Consider the following 19,132-nt stretch of genomic DNA (forward strand, 5'->3'; position numbering starts at 1 on the left):
CTGAATGGCCAGAGCCACGAGAGCATGGTCCTTCCTTCCCTACTCCACTGTGGTACCTGGGGCTTCAGCTGCTGAAGTGGGAGCTTGCCAGGAACAGTGATGCTGTGGTCTCAGCCTGGGATACATATGTAGCTCCCTAGAACCTGCTGCACTGCCATAACCTCACAGCCTCTTGATGAATTTGTCGGAGGATGAGTCAAAATTAGCCCAGTTAGGGGTCCCGTTTGACTTTTTATTAGGTCCAGCCCTCTACTACCTGAGCAGCCTCCTCATCATCCCCAGGGATGGGCTTCTATACTCCCGCCCAAAGTGGTTCCAGTGGTTTAGATAGTTAAAGAGCTGGTACAGCAGCAGGCGCTTGTCGAACCCTGGAGCCTTTGGGATCTTCTGATGGTAGGCAGTGAAGAAGGATCTGGGGAACCCTCCAAACATCGATGCAATTGCCAGCTCAAACTCAGAATGGCCATAGAAGGAGGCTGGATCATAAATGATGGGACCCTGGTCATCCTCAGCCACATTTCCAGACCAGAGGTCTCCGTGGAGCAAGGCAGGGACAATCTCTATACCAGAAAACAGTTCCGGTATCTTCACCTAGAAGAGAAATTATTGCCAGCATGAAGACTTGGGCTCATTATCCAGTGCTTGGAAATAAAGCAGGGAGCCATGGATGCACCCAGAGTCCAGCCGAATAATCTACTACACTCAGCGAAGAAGTTCGCCTGATTCCTGACTGTAACTTTGTCTAGCATTCTGGTCACTACCAAATGAGTCTAAAAGCTTTACCAAAAACCTCAGAGTTGTTTGGGTTTTATGCTGTAGACTGTGAACTAGTTTGGTACCTACCCTTTAAACTGTGTTTTTATGTTATTATACATATGTACCTGCACTTCTTCTAGTAAATAACATTTCTTTGATGCATGTTCACCTTATGTAGAGTGAAAAATTATAAAGACCATTTTATGAAATATGTAGACTTTTTCTTTGCCCTTAGACCTGGGCAGAAAAATGCAAGTTCCAGAAAGTGGAACTGAATGTAAGATTTTCACTACCCCAGGACACATTCCAGGTGAAGGACATTGCCCCTGAATCAGAGGACACTTGCTGGATTACATTCCTCAAGCCTCAGGCAACAGGCCCACCTGTGGGTGTGGGGGAGGGGCGAAGCAGGAAAACACATTCCTGACCATAAAAAATACAAGCCATCTAGGTGGGGCTGTGACTGGAGGAAGTGAGAAATATTTTGTAATGACAGTATAGGGGACAGTGACTTGGTAAGACTACATTTTTGAGAAAAATGATTGTACTAAGTAATTTCCATGGCTATTAACCATTCAGGGTGGGTTTCTCAGGAATGTTTCACTATTCTTATGTTATGTATCCTTGGCAACCCCTCACCCCCTCCCCACTCCTGGTTTGTGGTTTTGCTCTTTAAAAGACCCCTTAACCCATCACTCTGGGCCAAACCTTGCTCTTCAGAGAGAGAGAGCTTGTGGTTTGACCGCCGGCCAAATTCCCTAATAAAGCCTCTGCTGATTGCATCCAGGTATGGTTTCTTGTGATCTTTGGGTGGTAGTGATCTCCTGAGACTTGAGGAAGGGTCTCCCGAGTATGGGGGGGGTCTTCACTTAGACCAGTGGTTCTCAACCTTCCTAATGCTGTAACCCTTAATACAGTTCCTCATGTTGTGGTGACTCCAACCATAAAATCATTTTGTTGCTACTTCATAACTGTAATTTTGGTACTATCATGAATTGTGATGTAAATATATGATATGCAGGAGATCTGATATTTGTCTCCTGTGAAACGGTCCTTTGACTTCCCTGCCACCAAGGGATTACAACCCACAGGTTGAGAACCTCTGTCCTAGACTGAGATGAATTGTATATCTAAATATTTTTGGAGTTCTATTTTGAAACAGATGATGCAAGAACACAAATCTTTATTAAGGGTGACACACTGGGGTCTTTGGCAGAGGCGAAAATGAGAGTAAGAACGAACAAGTGAAATGATTGACATCCAGAAGCCAGAGGTCTGTCTCATCCTTCCCCCCACCTACAGGATAAGAAGGTGGTGGCTGATATCCCTACAATTTGACCAGCCCTCCCTAACATCAGTTTTTCCTATTCTGACTCAGTCCTTAGAGGCCCCCACATGCATGTTGTAGGATCCTAAGAGACAGCTTCTTCCCAGAGAAATAAGCACTGTGCTCACCTGTAGCCTTGACCACAGTTCTTGTGTCTCTCGGTCAGAATAGTCCTTTTCAATGAGATCCAATTGAGCTTGGAGCCGATGTCGAGTAAAAAAGGTTGGCCAGTCATCCTGCCATTCATTCACCTGAGCAACAAGAGGAGAGGCCATGTGACTCATGGCCCCAGGACAACAAACACAGCAAAAACACAGCAAACAGTAGTGAACCAACTGAAAATACAAGTGGAATCATGAAGCAGTTAACCCAAAAGAAGAGACACCGTGTCCAAAGCATTTAATTGGGGTCTTGCTTACAGTTCCAGAGTTCTTGTCCATTATCTTTGTGGTAGGGAACATGGTGGAATGCACGATTCTGGAGAGGAAGCTGAGAGCTACATCTTGATCCACAAGCCAAGAGAGAGACAGACTGGACCTGGCAGAAGCCCACTCACAGTGACATAGTTCTTCCAATTGCCTCACAGTCCTTCTAATCTTTTCAAACAATTTCTCTCCCTAAGCACGTTGACTAAGCATCCAAATATTGAGCCTCTGGCAGCCATTCTTATTCAGACCACTACAAGGGATAAAAGGAACTAGAAAAAAATGTAAAACAAATACTAAGGTGACCAAACCAAACCCAAACACAATAAACACATAAGTGCAAAGAGTCAGAAACAAATGCTGTAGTTATATGACAGAGATTGGGCTAGAACTACCTCAAGGGTGGAATGCTTGCCTAGTCTGTATGAGTTCCAAGTTAAATACACACACACACACACACACACACACACACAGTAAGTGACAGAGAGAAACAGATTGGAACAACAAAGCAAGACCCAACTATAGGCTGGAGAGGTGGTTCACCAATTAAGAGCACGTGCTGCTCTTCAAGAGGCTCTGGTGTAGGTTCCTAGCACAAACACAGTTGCTCACAGTCATTGGTAACTTCAGTTCCTGGGGGAATCCACTGCCCTCTGCTGGTCTTTATGAGCAAGGCATGCACATCATCACATCATGCATAGATATATATGCAAATAAACACTCATACACATAAAATTTTTAAATCCTTAAAAAAAATACGTTCTGTTCATATAAATCAGGTTATACACAAAAACAGAAATACAATAAAAGGATAGAGAGTGTATAGAGTTGCTCACAATAGTCAAAGTTCTAATAAAAGAAAGAAAAATGAGCGGAAATTCATGCCGGACAACACAACATGGCAGAGCAAAGACTACCAGCAAATACAAAGAAAATTGTTTCATACTGAAAACATGGCCAAGTAATACACAGGACCTACTAGTACTGGCGGGGGGAGGAGGGCATTGTTATTGTTGTTTAGGGTTTTACCTTGTATCCCAGGCTGGCTTTGAACTCCTGTCTCTGACTCAAGATGCAAGGATTATAGGTATGTGCCACCACCCTCTGTGATACTCCTAAATTCTAACTCTGCAACAGAGCCTTAAATGCATGAAAATAAGACTGCTGGAACTGTAAGGAGAAATAGATGAATCCTCACTCACAACCTGATAAGGTCTTAAGTATGTCTTCATCCTAAAATCTGTATGTTGAAGGTGACTGTTTTCAGAAATAAGGCTTTCAGCTTTTGGGAGATTAAGGCGGTGGGGGGGCTGGATTTTGAATTCAAGGTCAGTCTGGACATACTGTTTTTAGGAAGAAATTAGGGTTAAATAGGATAAATGTGAGGTCATAATACAGCAGGACTAGAAGCTCTATAAAAAGAGGAAAACACCCAAGTGTAGTGACAATGCCTTTAATCCTAGAACTCAAGAGGCAGAGGCAGGCAGATCTCTGTAGTGAAATTTTTGGCTTCTTTTAAAACACAGTTATGTTATGTGAATATGTTTCTGTTTTAATCCCAGGTGTGGGATTTGGGTTGCTTCAGTTTGTCCACAGCCATTAACTATGATTGTCTCCTGCTCTAGGAGGGGCTTGATCTTTGCCAGCTGCAGATAGTTTAATTCTGAGGGACTCTGAAGTGGGCATAAGTGCCAGAGCTCAAAAGAGACAGAGGCACTCTGAAAAAGGAGGAGGAGGAAGAGGAGAAAGAGGAGGAGGAAGAGGAGAAAGAGGAGGAAGAAGAGGAGGAAGAAGAAGAGGAAGAGGAGGAAGAAGAGGAAGAAGAGGAGGAGGAAGAGAAAGAGGAGGAAGAAGAGGAGGAGGAGGAGGAGGAGGAGGAGGATGCGATGGTGATGATGGTGGAGGAAGTGGAGGTGGTGGAGGCTGCTGCTGCTGCTGCTGCTGCTGCTGCTGCTGCTGCTGCTGCTGCTGCTGCTTCCCTCTGTTGCTCCTGGTTGCTGCTGCTGTTGCAGTTTGACAAGAAGGTGGAGATATCCTGAAGACGAAGATTGGACTGTCCCCAAGAAACTCAATGCTCCTTGTTAGCAAGAAGTGGTAAAAAGAGGTCTATGTCCCCTTTCTCCTCTAAACTTCTTTCTCTCTTACCTAGTTTTGGGAGGTTGAAAGGGATTAGGGTGGAATAAGTGTTAGAAGGGTGATAAAAGAACCCAATAAAATAGTAATACATCCGTGTGTGTGTTTGTGTGTGTGTGTGTGTGTGTGTGTCAACAGGGCTCTATAAATTTGAGGCTAGCCTGATCTACATATTGAGTTCCAGGCCAACAAAGATTATAGAAAGAGACCCTGTCTCAAAAAAAAAAAAAAAAAAAAGAAAGAAAGAAAAGAAAGGAAGGAAGGAAGGAAAAATAAAATACAGACATATACTCTCACCCAAATACAAAGCAACCAAAACTTGGTAGGTTCAGCAGTGTTTGAAAATACAAGCTATTATATAAAAATCCCTTTTTTTTTTTTTTTGAATGGGGGATGTAACTCAGATGTAGATTAGTTGCTACACACAGTAGACTTGCTACGTGAGAGAAGCCATCTAGGAAAGGCTGCAGCAAGCGAGTTTACTGGAGATAGCCCACCACTTTGCATAGCTTCAATAGGTGCACTCTGGAGAGGTACAGCCCCAGAGACTTCATCCCAGTATTGCTTCTCACTGCTGATATGCCTTCCCTGCCGTTATTACATAGCATAATGGTTCCTGGGCATCAGCCCACCCTACTGGACAAATTTCCTGCAGATCAACATGAAGATGAGCATTTGTGAATTAATGCTGTTTAGATGAATTACTTTATAGCATTTTGATTTGATTCAAATAATTTTAAGAAGAAAGTTTAAGAAGATGGCTTTCATTGTTTTGCCAGAATGATGTAATAAAATTAGAATCAAGAATAGAATGTGCCCCCTCCTCATAGAATAGTAAGTTAAGGCTGCATAATAAGGAATACTATGAGCTTTCATAAATTGCACTAAGAAGAGAAATAGGCTTGAGATAGATTGGCGATCAAGGAAAAACATTCCTTCTAGGTCAGGTCCAAGGACTATGCCACAGGTGTGCACTATGATAAAACAAGGCCATATGAAACTGTTGCTTTGCATTTATAATGAGCTTATAGAATGAAACATTGTTTTGAACTTATTGTCAACATCCTTCTGTAACTCTCCTTTTGTGTAACATTTTATCTATAAGGTAACTTTATAAAGAACTTTGGTCTAAGAAGGTATGAATTGCCAGAGAGAAGAAATAAAACGTGGCTTTTGGGGCTCTGCTCCATCCACCAAATGTATAAATTTATATCTCTCTGTCTATTTGTATATATAATTAAGAGTTAAAAGAATTCATAGTTTCTCACTGAGCGTTCTTGCTGGCCCCAGATAATTAAGTTTTGTTCCATCAGTAGTATTGAACCAATCAATTGCCTGCCACTATCAATGAGGGTTGGAGGACTGCTGGCTGCTATCGGTATGACCACAATTGCCAACACCATATACCCGCTCACTGCCTGCCCTGGTTAACCTTGTGAGGCCAAACCTGGCCTTTGACAGCTAAGCATGTACAGGCTCTGAGTACCATACCCACAATGGAAGGAGGGGGAGGTGTGTGTGTGTGTGTGTGTGTGTGTGTGTGTGTGTAAGCACACATGCATAGACAAAGGCCAGAAGTTGATGTAAAATCCTTCTTCATTGCTCTCTACTTTATTGTGTGTATGCATATGTGTGTAAACATGTGCACACAGTTGTACATGCATGTGGGTGCATATGGAAGAGGAAGATTAAGGTCCTTTCCCTTCCTGTACTGCTTTCCACCTTATTCTTCTGTGAGACAGGGTTTCTAGCCTGTATGGCCAGTGAGCATGCGGGATCCTCCTGTCTCAGTCCCCCTCATCTAGCATGATAGTTACAGATGCACAAAACCATACCCACGTTTACCACAATTCTGAGGATCCAAACTCACATCCTCCTGCTTGCACAGTGGGCAACCTACCAACTGATTCCTCTCCCCAGCCACTCTTTATGTTATTTTTTAATACAAGGTCTGTCACTGAAACCTGAAGCTCCCTAGTTTGGCTACATTCACTGGCCAACAAGCCCCATGGATCTGGGATTACAGGGACACAACACTGTGGCCAGCATCTTTCCAGAAGAGCTAGGTATCTGACCCCAAGCCCTTGTGCTTGTACAGCAAGTACCTGGTCAACTGAACCATCTCCCCAGACACTTAAAAAGAGGACTTTTGAGACAAGGACTCAACCTTGAACTCACTATGTAGCCAAGGGTACCTACAAATTTCTAATTTTTCTTCCTCCACCTCCAAACTTCTGGGATTACAGGTATACAACATATCAGGCTCAATTTTTTAAAAATAATAATCGGCCAGGAGATGGTGGCACACACCTTTAATCCCAGCACTCCGGAGGCAGAGACAGGCATATCTCTACGAGTTTGAGACCAGACTGATCTATAGAGCAAGTTTCAGGACAGCCAAAACTAAACAGTGAAACCTTTTTATACTACTACTAATAATAATATTTTATAATAATAATACATGATATTTATTTAATATTTATAATAATAGACATTTGACAGACATGGTGATGCACACCTGTATTCTTAGCACTTGGGAGGCAGAGGCAGGAGAATCATAGCAAGCTTGAAACAAGCCTGGTCTACATCTCAAATTCCAAGCCAGGCAGGATTATATAATGATTCCCTGTCTCAAAAAGAAAAAAAAGGGTGCGTTGGAGAGATGGCTCAGCAGTTAAGAGCACTGGCTGCTCTTCCAAAGGTCCTGAGTTCAATTCCTAGCAACCACAACCATCTGTAATGAGATCTGATTCCCTCTTCTGGTGTGTCTGAAGAAAGCAACAGTGTACTCATGTAAAATAAACAAACAAAGAAATAAATAAAAGAAAAAAGGGGGAAAGACATCCAGTTAGCAAATGCACATTTATTGATCATTCGTCATATAAAAACAACTTCAGGAAATATTCAGTACACACCAGAGTAGGAAAAACTGGAACTCTTATATCAGTTAGTGGAAATTTAGCTGGTACAACCTCTTTGGAAGCATGGGGCAGTTTCTTTTTTATTATTGTTTAAGGTTTTTTTTTTTTTTTTTTAAAAAAAAAAAAAACCAATTATGTATGTGTGTGTCTCTGTGAGAGTATGCCACAGGTATATGGGTACCGGCAAAGGCAAAAAGAAGGCTTCAGATCTCCTGAGAGCGGAATGACAAGTAGTCATGAGCTACTGGGAACCGAACTCAGGTCCTCCGCAAGAAGCAGTGTGAGCCCCCTCTCAGCCCCACATGACAGTTTCTGAAAACTTAGGTAAGAACCTACTGTATGACCCAGGTTTTCTGTCTCAGGTCTCATACATTCAACCAAGATCAAGTACTTGTATGTAAAGGTTCATAGCAGCTTTATTTGTAAGAATAGAGGCTAGGAACAACCCAGAAATCCATCAACGGATGGATGAATAGACAGAGACCACGGTTTGTCCATAGAGTGGAATGGACTTTTGACACATGTGACATGAATAGATGTTATGTATAAACATTAAAAGATTTGACATGGACACATATCAGAACAATTATACTGAGTAAAATATGTCAGATCAAAAAAAGGTGAAGGGCAGACATACTATATTATTATATTAATATAAAACTTCACAAAACACAAGCAAATCTACAGTGACAGGGAGTAGACCTGTGGTGACCCAGGTACAGGGATGGGTCAGTGTGCTCGTTCTCAGTTGCAGTGAGAAATTTTGTGGCCGGCTGTCCACGTTATCAAACTATATCTGAAACAGGTGTAATTTGTGTCACCTATGCTCCCATAGAGATGGACATGAGCTGAGGTTATTCCAAGGGCTGCTCTGAGAAACCCCCAAGGCAGAGCTTTTAAAACATTCTGAACCTGGCAGGCAGCCTGTATAGTCCTAGTCATTCTCCTCCTCCTGGCGTCTCTCTTGGCACTGCAGTTACTTAGCCCAGGATTTACTCCCTGGTTCTAGGTGTACCACAAGAGACCCTTTGCCCCAGCCTGGCAAGCTCCCAAGCACTGAGATCACCATTCCTATTTACCTGCAAGGCTCCCAGTCCCTGGGGGCTCTCCTCTTGCCAGAAGGATGACAAGGTCACAAAAGATAATTTCCTGTTGGCTAGCACTGGAAGCTCTCAGTCTTGCCACTTAGGTGGAAGGGCCATGATTCCCAAGGTCACAGAGGCATGTGGTTTTCCTGCTGAGCCACTAAAGGCAGGTGCCACCTGAACATAAGGACTGAGAAGGGCAGCACTGTATAACCGTTAGAGCCCATCTCCGAGGCCAGACTGGATGTCAAGTCCCGTTCCTCCACTCACTGGCTGCAAGATCTCTGGGAACGTTATTTAGTCTCAGAGCATCTGTTTCCTCTTCTCTAAGGTGGATTGGTGACATCGCCTAGTTCACTGCCAACTGTGGCAACTGGTAAGCTGAGTCAGACAAAATGCTTGGGATGTGGCTCAGTTCTTAGCAGGAAACAGAGCCCATGAATTCCCCAGCCCACTGGACTGATGCTTCCAACAGAACTGAGTTCTCAAGAGTCTAAGAAGAAGTCCACCTTCTGTGGTTTCCCACCATGACTGAAACACCCCTCAAGGCCCCACTCAGCCCAGCTAGGGACTAGGATGCCTCACAGCTTGGGGATGGTTGGAGGAATTACATAAAGAACAATTTTGTTGTTACTCAAAGTAGGTGGACCAGGACTCTGATTTCCTTCTGACCAGTTGCCTCAGGATTGCAGAGTCTGAGAGGAACGCAGAGACCCTCCATTTCTCTGATCAGCTCCATTTTTTATCTGCTTCATAGACAAGTTCTATTTCATTTCTTTTTTTTTTTTTTTTTAGATTTGTTTATTTTATGTATATGAGTACACTGTAGCTGTCTTCAGACACACCAGAAGAGGGCATCGGATCCCATTACAGATGGTTGTGAGCCACCATGTGGTTGCCGGGAATTGAACTCAGGACCTCTGGAAGAGCAGTCAGTGCTCTTAACCGCTGAGCCATCTCTCCAGCCCCGAGTATTTCATTTCTTAACTCATGATTTGAGAAAAACACTATGCTTCATCAGCTAAGTCTTTAAAGACCACCGCCATGAGAAGCCCTTAAATTCAACATGTAACTCAAGACAACAAGCCATGCTTGTCTATGGTAACGGAGGCCATGCTAGTTCAGGAAGGTTGTGAATTCTGGTCCAAATCTGGTCCAACCATACAGTAAAATATTACTCTACCATAAAAAAATTCTTACCCATGCCAAGTGTAGATTAACCTCAGTAAAAGAGGCTGGTCACATGTTGTTATATAATGTCACCAACATAAAGTGTCCAGAACAGGCAAAACCACAGAGACGGTCAGTAGATTTGTGATTGCCAGGGGCTAAGGAAAGGGGAGTAACAGCTAATGGGAGTTACCTTTGGTGATGAAAATATTCTGGATTGAGACCTAATAATGAATCTATAGCCATATCATCTGAACACACTTGACCTCTTTGGACCTCAGAGGCTAAGCCATCAGGTCTGGTTAGAACTTAGCTACAAGACAGTGGTAATACTTGCATTAACACTGTGCTTGTACTAAAAACCATTGGATGGTATACTTTAAAATGGAGATATATATTGAGATATATCTCAGTAAGACAGCCCTGGAAGAGAACCTGCAAGATAAGGGCTGGACACTTAGCTTTGTCCAGTCTATATTCTTTAGATTCTTAAACTGGCCAGGTTCCCTCCCACATCATGGCCTTTGCATCACTCTTGTGCCCACCTGGAACACTGACCAGTGGACTGCAGTGTCTACTTCCTCCAAGCTTGGCTCAAGTAGCCTTCCCATCAGCTCTCCATCCTAAGTGCCACAGCCTGCACTCTACCTTCAGAAACAACAGTTGAGGGTGCTGGTGTCTGGAGAACTGGTGCTCTGTGGCACACAAGGGCTCAGTGGCCAGCACCAGAGCTTCAGGAACGGTCATCACTAAATGGGGATGTCCCCACTCTAACACTCACCTGTGGGATGAAGCCACAGCATGTCACTGTGTGAAAGCCGAACTTGGTCACACCCTGGGGCTCAGCATCCTCAGCCCCACAGCCTGTCAACAGAAATCTTGAGCTCATGAAACTACTCATCTTTCATGGAAACCAGATCTCGGGAGAAAGCGATGGGCACACAAATAGCTCAAACACAGGTAATGTGAGGGCTCACTACACACAGCAGGGACTAGCCAGCACACAGACTTGCCAGGACTTTGTACTCTAGCCAATGAGTGGACAGACTGCAGCGCTAGTTGGTCAGGAGTCCATTCTATTCATTTACCAGCTCCATTAAAATTGCTTAATCATCTAAGCTTCACAGTGTACTTAGGGCTGGAGAGATGGCCCCAGAGTTAAAAGCACTTGCTGCTCTTCTAAAGGTTCCCAGCACCCAGGCTGAACATCGTACAACTGCTACAACTTCTCCAAAGGATCAAATGTCCTCTTCTAGCTCCAACAAGTACCTCCTCCTCCTCTTCTTCCTCCTCTTCCTCCTCCTTCTCCCCCCCCCCACACATACACGCACATGCACTCCCATACTCATGCATTTTAAAAAGTTGTTTAATGTACTGTAAATGGGGCGGGCATGCAATTCAACACATTACTGAAGTGCCACCAAGAAGCATCATGAAGTCCCATCTAAGGTAGCTGATGGGCTGGGCCCAGGTTTAAAACAAAACAAAACAAAAACGAACTGGACTTACCCACTGTGTTCTGCCGAGCCTTGGACTTCTCCCTGAGCTTCTGGTTATAAAGGTGCAAATCTGCCATCTGTTCCCCCAGCTTTGACGCCTGACTGAGGAAGTAAGGCAGCAGCAATTACAACAGCAAACAAGTAACACCACACAGTACGTTCTGCTTTGAAAGATGTTTTAAATGCTCTAAAGTTACTCTAAACAGTACAATAATAAACCCCTTTTAAAAAAAAAATCCAAATGTATTGTAAGAACCCTTGTTTTCTCTAGCATCTCAGCAGCTGCTGGCCATGTGCCACAAAGCCTCAGTCACTGAGTGAAAAACCTCAGCTCTCAACTTTAACAAGGAATATAGGAGAGACCCTGAGACCACAGTCACACTGAGATATGAGCTGTGGCAACTCCCCGCTGATAACATTCTGATGCCTTCTTTACCAGTTTGTCCTTCAATATTTTATACATTGAACATGCATGGCTGTAATAGAGAAAAAAATTAAGTTCCCAGATAATTGATCAGCCTCTGTAAGCTCAAACTGGATTAGTGCAGTACATAGAGTAAAGCAAGGGACTTGTTCAGATACACCTATTTTATTCAGCTTCGTCACAACTGACATATCCAAACCAAAATGAACAAACAAAAAAACCCAGCAAGTATCTTTGTCTTAAGAATGGACTCTGGGTGCTGGAGACATGGCTTAGCAGTTCAGAGCACTGGCTGCTCTTCCAGAAGAACTGGGTTCAATTCCCAGGATCCACAGAATGGCTCACACCTTCTGTAACTCCAGATCCAAGGGATCCAACCCCTCTTCTGGTCGCCGAGAGTAGTATACACATATGGTGCACAAACATACATGTGGCCGAAGCACCGCACACAGGAAATAATTTTCAGTTGTAGTAGAGAAAGACGAACTTGGCTTTGTTACAATTGGGAAAGTTGGAGAATTAATAGAAGCTTCACTTTCAGGATCTCAGGTCTAATAAGAGAAACCCAAAACAGAATGGACTCCAGGGACTGGAACTATAAAAATGGCTCATCAGTCAAGAGCACCTACACAGGACCTAGGTTCCCAGTACCTACATGGCAGCTCAAAAACATGGCCACCAGACATGCATGGTGCACATACATGCAGGCAAATATATATTACATACATATGTAATAACAATAAATCTTTAAGGCCGGGCAGTGGTGGCGCATTCCTTTAATCCCAGCACTTGGGAAGCAGAGGCAGGCGGATTTCTGAGTTCGAGGCCAGCCTGGTCTACAGAGTGAGTTCCAGGACAGCCAGGGCTACACAGAGAACCCTGTCTCGAAACCGCCCCCCCCCCCAAAAAAAAAAACCAATAAATCTTTAAAAACTGGACTCTGACAGGCATGGTAACACATGCCATGCCCTTAATCCCAGCACTTGGAAAGTAGCGGCCAGCATGCTATACATAGTGAGTTTCAAGCTAGTCAGGACTACATTGTGAGACCTTTAAAAAAAAAAAAAAAAGACTCTGGCAACTGGGTTGAGTTATGTAAGCAGCTCAACAGAGAATGCTCACTAGTGTTCTCTCTCTCTCACTCTCTCTCTCTCTCTCTCTCTCCATTTCTGTCTCAGCAAGGTGCTTGCTCCCTTGCTACCTACGCTCTCACTCTCTTCCTCTCTTTTTCTCTCTCCTTCTCCCTCTCTCTCCACCTGTCTTCTCTATTTCTGTGACTTTGTTTCACTCTGTCTGTGTCTCTGTCTGTTCCTGCCTCTTTCTGTGTACATGAGCCCTTCTCTCTGTCTCTCTGCACATGTCTCGCTCTATTTATGCCAGTCTCTCCCTAACTTTGCATGTGCACATGGCTCTCTTCCTCCCCAGCACACAAAGGCACTCACCTGCTAAGGCTCTTCATCTTCAAGTGCTCCATCACAAAGACAGCCCCACCTCCTGGCAGGTCAATCACCTTCATGGGCTTAGGTACCCGCACCAAGCCAGTGTTGCGGAGGGTCTGCAGGCTCGCCATCTCTCCCTCAAACATCTGCCGGGCCTGCATCCAAATGCCATGAGCTCTGTCAGCTCTGCAAACCTGGACCCTAACAGGGACCTTGCTAGCCAGACCAAAGTACTCATGGCCCTTGACACAAGCCAGAAGACCAAGTGCCTCAATTACTGAAAAACATTACATCCATCCCTCAAGGCCAGGGTTTAAAAGAGACCCCTTCATGTAAGATGGAACTAAAAAGACAAGCCTGATGTCAGAATTCAAAGGGTCTATGGGAAGACCCATACAAGCAAAGCCTTGCTGTGGAAGATACACAGGTCACAAGAGGATGCAAAGGGGGGATGGGAGGAATGGGCACAAGTGAAGTGTGAGCCAACAAAACGTCTGAGGCTGGGTCTGAATCCTCTAAGGTATTGTTTTCCTGCCTGCCTCTAGGTGGGGGCAGGCAGCCTTGGGCATGGTAGAAGTTACCTGGGATAATATTCGAGTCAGAGAAGGCAGAGTGGTGAGGTCAGAATGGTCAGGCTCAGTTCTAGCAAGGACTAGAGAAGCTACAGAAGAATCATATACCCAGCTTGTCCATAAGGCCTTTTTGCTGGGACCCAGAAGCTTGATGCTAAGCTATTTCTACAAACATCCCATTTATTTTTAGGCAAACTTTCATATTGTTCACCATTGGTTAAAAACATGCATTTGTGAACCCAGGAGACTGTCCACACTCGAATGCTCTGTTGTGAATGATATCCTCAGCCCCACAAATGCATTTATTCATGGGGTTTGTGAATACTTCTTACATATAGAATCATCCATTTTTTAAAAGCTAAAAGTAGATGAGTGTGGGTAAAAGCACTCAAGCCTGATCACACAACTTTGATCTCCAGGGCTCACATAAAAATCCAGATGTGGTAGCATGCATCTGTAATCCCAGCCCTCCCACCACATGATGGGAGACAGGCAATCTGCTGGAATCTTTCAGGCCAGCTAGCCTAGAGCATGCCGTGTGGCAGCAGAAACAAGAGAAACCTTGCCACAAAATAAGGCGGAAGGACAGAGCCAACTCCCGAAAAGTTATCCACTGACTTCTATGCATGTCATGAACGTGCAAACCAGAGCTTTTACATCCACACATACACACAAAATAAGTCGAATGTATTTAATTTAAAAAATGAAACTTGAAGCCAAAACACTTATTATCACACATGAAAATCATTGTTCCCCCCTTTAATTCGTTTCCAAGGGGGAAAGTCAGACGGGTATACTCAAATTGCCAATCCACACTTGGGACCAAAAGGCATGGCACATGCTGGGCATCCTGTTCTGGGAGAGCATTCGCAAACTTCAGCCATGCTCGTAGGGTAAGCCTCCAAACCAGGACAACAGTGCACAGAGAGCAGGGTGATTCCTACCCTTCACCATCTCTAGTGATGCCAGGAGGGACTGAGAAGGGCTACCCTAGGATTCTCTCCTTCCCCACAGCCATCCTAGATACTACATCCACTACCCAGAACTACTCCCCACAGAGCGTAACCTCTGGAGTCCTCCCCCCTACAGAAGGGGGAGCACCATGCTGTGCCATCACGGCTTGCTCTCAGGGACTCTAGCTAACAGACTTCAGTTGTCTTACTGCTTCCCATGCATTCTTTTGTTGTTGTTAGTTTGTTTGTTTGTTTTTGTTTTTGAGACAGCTTCTCCTCATGTAGCCCAGGCTGACATGGAACTCACCATCCTCCTGCTTCAGCCTCCTAAGTACTAGGGTGAGAGGGTATAGATGTGTGCCTGGCTCCATACATTCTTAAACGGGAAGATCTTAAACGCCCTAGAAACCAACAGAGCCCGTGAGGAGGCTGGTGCTAGCCTAGCCCTGGGAATCCTGTCTCTCCACCTGTTGGGAGAATGCAGGAGCTGAGGTCAGAGCATAGGCCAGACATGGGCAGAAGCAGCTTACAGCTGAGACTCATCTCCCCCACGGCCAGTGATTACAGAAAATTTAAAGCCCCTGTGTGGGAGCAAAAGCAAGAAAGTAATCATGCAGCCAAGATAAATCCTCTGGTCCCAAGAGGAAGCCTGCCTGCAAATGCTGGCTGACCCCTCAGCAAAAGGTAAGGACACCAGGTTTAGTTCCCCCACCACTTCCTAGAATCGTGCATTCCTCTTCCCCCTTCCCAGACTTTATCCTTGTACACCCGGCGCACCTGCGTCCTGCGGTTGACTTTCACAAACACGGGGCCACTGTCAGTGTAGTAGGCATAGCCCTCGCTGATGCAGCCCCCTCTGGAACCCCCAAAGGCCCGCAGTGTTCTGGTGTGAAGCTCGGTGCGCAGCAGCTGCTCCATGGAGAATTGAGGACCAGAATGCCAGCGAAATGACGCAGAGGAGGGGGGGTTCGGGGACCAGAAGGAAACATGCGGAGGGCGGGTCAGAGGGCGGGGCGTAGCGCTGTCAAAACACTGTCTGACGCGTCCTACTGGCTCCTAGCTAGCTGGGGTGCGCGCTATCCCTGCATGCTTCTGGGGCACCAGGGCTGGGGTGGAAGGGGGAAGAAAAGGAGGAATTGGACTAGACATTTATTTCTCTCTCCAAGGCAATCACCACCCGGGGCTGCTGTGGGAAAAGGAGGAATGCAAAAGCTCTCGACAGTCTCCTCTGAGGCTCAATCCAGAATTTCTACTCCAACTCAACTCATCCTAGAAACTCATCCCCGGTGTTCTGTAAAGCCATGAGACGGAAAGGGAGTGCCCTCACAGCATGCGTGTAAAGTCCCAGCACATCTGCACCCACCTGGGGTCCACCCTAGGCCCTGTGCTCTCTGCACAACTGTGAGAGTCAGATGTGAGCACAGGAAGGTTTGGGTCAGGGCTTCTTTATCCCTGCAACACAAGGCATAGCCTAGAGACTCAGATATCCCATGGAGAAGCTCTCACTGTCCAGATAAGGGTGGAGTCCTAGCCATGGGGGTGCCCCGGTTAGACCCTAGTGGCACCTTTTAATACCACAGGGCTGAGTGATAGAGGCTACTCTGGGAGTTGTGATAGCAACAGCCTACTCCACCCAGGCTGGGTGGGACTCTGGATCTTGGACAGCCATGATAGGAAAGCAGCAGACATATATGCTCATAGGTACATGGGTGCACACACACATATACATATAAGAACACATTCACAGACTGACATAGGAGACAGTCTGTGCTAACCCTCAAGTGTTTCAGAAGAGGTTGCCTCAAATCCCAGCCCCTACCATGAACTGCTGGTCCCTCTCCGGTACTGTAATATGTCCAGCTGACTATAAAGGGACTAGGAAGATTAGAGGAAGACAACACAATGCTGAGCTTTCAGTATGTGCTAGGGCACAAGTGAATGTCAGCTAAATTCACAAGTATCCTATGAAAGGATTCTGTAATTAGTTCCTGCCTTCTCTACGACAAAACTAAAGTATAGAGGAGTTAACTTACACCAGACCCGGTGCTGAGACATAGCTCACAATATATGAAAACAAGTCTGGTTTGGGGCTCCATCCTGTGAATACTAGTCTCAGGCCCTAGTGGGACAAGACTCTTCCCAGCATGTCAAAGAAAACCTGGCTGCTCAATATTTTTCTTGTGGCCTTCTAGCTGACACTGTTCCTGCATCAGCCAACCTCGCATTAAGATGATGCCCGAAGCACATGAAGAAATAACATATGCATGGGGTTGCAGTTAACATGCCTATCTGAGGAGCTCCGTCATACCTCAGAGAAACAAAACCTGTCAGTGCTGGTCATCCCCATGGTCCTTGTGACCTGTCCCTGGCTCAAACTGAGACTGGGTTCTCTGAGGGCTCTTGCATAATTCCTGCATATGGCTGGCACCTAATTGGGATGATTGGAACCTGGGCTCAGCAGACACAGTCAAGCAAGGAACGTTCATTCTTGTACTCTTCTAAGGTGGCTTGAACATTCCCAATCATGGAGGCCAGAGTGGCAAACTCCAGAGCCAGGCTTCCACCCCAAGGGCCTTTTCTAACCTGGTTCTAAAGCCAAACACCATTTTCATGTCTTCCCTCTGTGCTGGGTCTTACAAGGCTCCAGAGATTCACCTAATTAGGGTAGTGAGGGAATGAAGAAAAACCATGGGCACACAGAAAAACTGGGAAGGGTGTACTGGGCTCTCTGATGGAGAAGCTTCAAGATCCCAGAATATCAATGTGTTTATTATTTACAACTGAACGAGTGGGCAGGGTTGTGGTATGCATCGGGCTTCACTGATCTCAGTAGGAGCAGTCTCTGTGGGGAGCAGTATTCAGGCAGTAATATCTGGGAGAAAAAGGCTACAGTGGACATTTTTTGCATGTACCATTGACGTTCACATTCAGACCAGAGGAAAGCTTTGTTATCTCTCTGTGTCACCAAATTCTCATGGATCTGAGGCTTTGGAGTTGATCTTGCAGGCTCATGTCAAATACAAACCCCTCAGGCTTCTCCGCTCACCTCACTACTGGCTATGATTCTTCAAGGCTATGCTAAGTAAACAGACTTGACAGCATGGACATGTCACTACAAAGAATGAGCAGAAAAGCTATCTATAGGAAATGTGACTGGTATCTCCATGTGGGGTCCCTCCTACCACTGCACCTTAACATGAAGCATTGGCAGTCCATTCAGAAACGTCTTTGTAATTGCCTGGCAAACTGACTATGTAAGGAATCTCAGGTTGGTCATACCATTCTCTTTCAGACTAAGAAGGCTCCATTGCTTGCAGCTTCTTTAAGTGTTGGGAGGTTTGAGGCATGTAGGTTCTTTGTAGGATCTGCCTTCTTCCTGGAGGGTTCTAAGCTATTCTGTGTAACTGGTGTCTAAAAAGACCCAGGGGTGTATTTCAGGGGAATGTGTCATCAGTGTCTGGACAGACTGCTGGGTCATCTCACAGCCCCTTGGACTTTCCTTCACGAGGGCCACAGCACATTACAATTACAATGGGAGACTTGGAAAGAACCTGTGAGACAGGCAGAGTGGGTGGGGAAGGCTGTAAAGAGGCACTGACAATTCAGAGGCAAGATGGTGAGGATACTAAGTCTCTTAAAATAGTATTAGGGTCAATTGTGTGAGTGTGAATGACAATATTGTAAAGAGAGGAGGTGAAGAGAGTGCTGAGGAGCAGGAGTTCAAGGCCAGCATAGGCTACATGAGATACATGGTTTGAATGCAAATGTCCCCCTTAGCTCAGATGTTTGAATATTCGGTCACCAGCTGGTAGTGCCCTTTGGATAGGTTTAGGAGGTAGGGCCCTGTAAAGAAAGAAGTCCTGGGGGTGGGCTCTGAGGCAGGAAAGCTACAGGCCATTCCAGGCTCACTCTCTGTGCCTTGTGCTTACAGTTTGAGATGTGAGCTCTCAGCTTCCAGCTTGAGCCAAGTCTGTCACCTGCTGCCATGTGGTTCCCTTCATTATGGACCCTGACTCTCTGTAACTATAAACCAAAATCAAGTCTTTCTTCTATACATTTCCTTGGCCATGATGTTTTATCACACCAATAGAAAAGTAACTAATACAATATCCTTTCAAAAAAAAGGGGAAAGAATAGTCCTACCTATTTATTATAACTATATAGCATTACAATGTAAGTTTGAATGCAATTGGCCCCCACGGGCCCACAGGAAGTGGCATTATTAGGTGTGACCTTGTTGGAGCGTGTCACTGTGGAGGTGGACTTTGAGGTCTTATATATGCTTAAGCAACACCCAGTGGGACAGCCTCCTTCTGCTGCCTTTGGGTCGAGATGTAGAACTCATGGCTCCTCCAGCATCATGCCTGCCTGCATGCTGCCATCTTCCCACCATGACGATAATGGACTGAACCTCTGAGGCTGTAAACT

The 19,132-nt window shown here is 45.3% G+C and overlaps 1 protein-coding gene across 1 annotated transcript; it reads right to left on the minus strand.

Annotated features, from left to right (window-relative positions):
- Positions 1–218: 218 nt before the first annotated feature.
- On the minus strand, positions 219–15,690 carry Fn3k (fructosamine 3 kinase). The gene is made up of 6 exons (XM_034506925.2): positions 15,482–15,690; positions 13,183–13,334; positions 11,327–11,418; positions 10,599–10,681; positions 2,212–2,334; positions 219–591 (listed from the first exon to the last, which is right to left on the minus strand). The coding sequence occupies exons 1-6, from the start codon at positions 15,620–15,622 to the stop codon at positions 253–255; spliced, it is 930 nt and encodes a 309-aa protein (XP_034362816.1). The 5' UTR covers positions 15,623–15,690; the 3' UTR covers positions 219–252.
- Positions 15,691–19,132: the final 3,442 nt, after the last annotated feature.

The sequence above is a fragment of the Arvicanthis niloticus genome, chromosome 6 (assembly GCF_011762505.2).
Source record: "Arvicanthis niloticus isolate mArvNil1 chromosome 6, mArvNil1.pat.X, whole genome shotgun sequence".
Classification (NCBI taxonomy): domain Eukaryota; kingdom Metazoa; phylum Chordata; class Mammalia; order Rodentia; family Muridae; genus Arvicanthis; species Arvicanthis niloticus.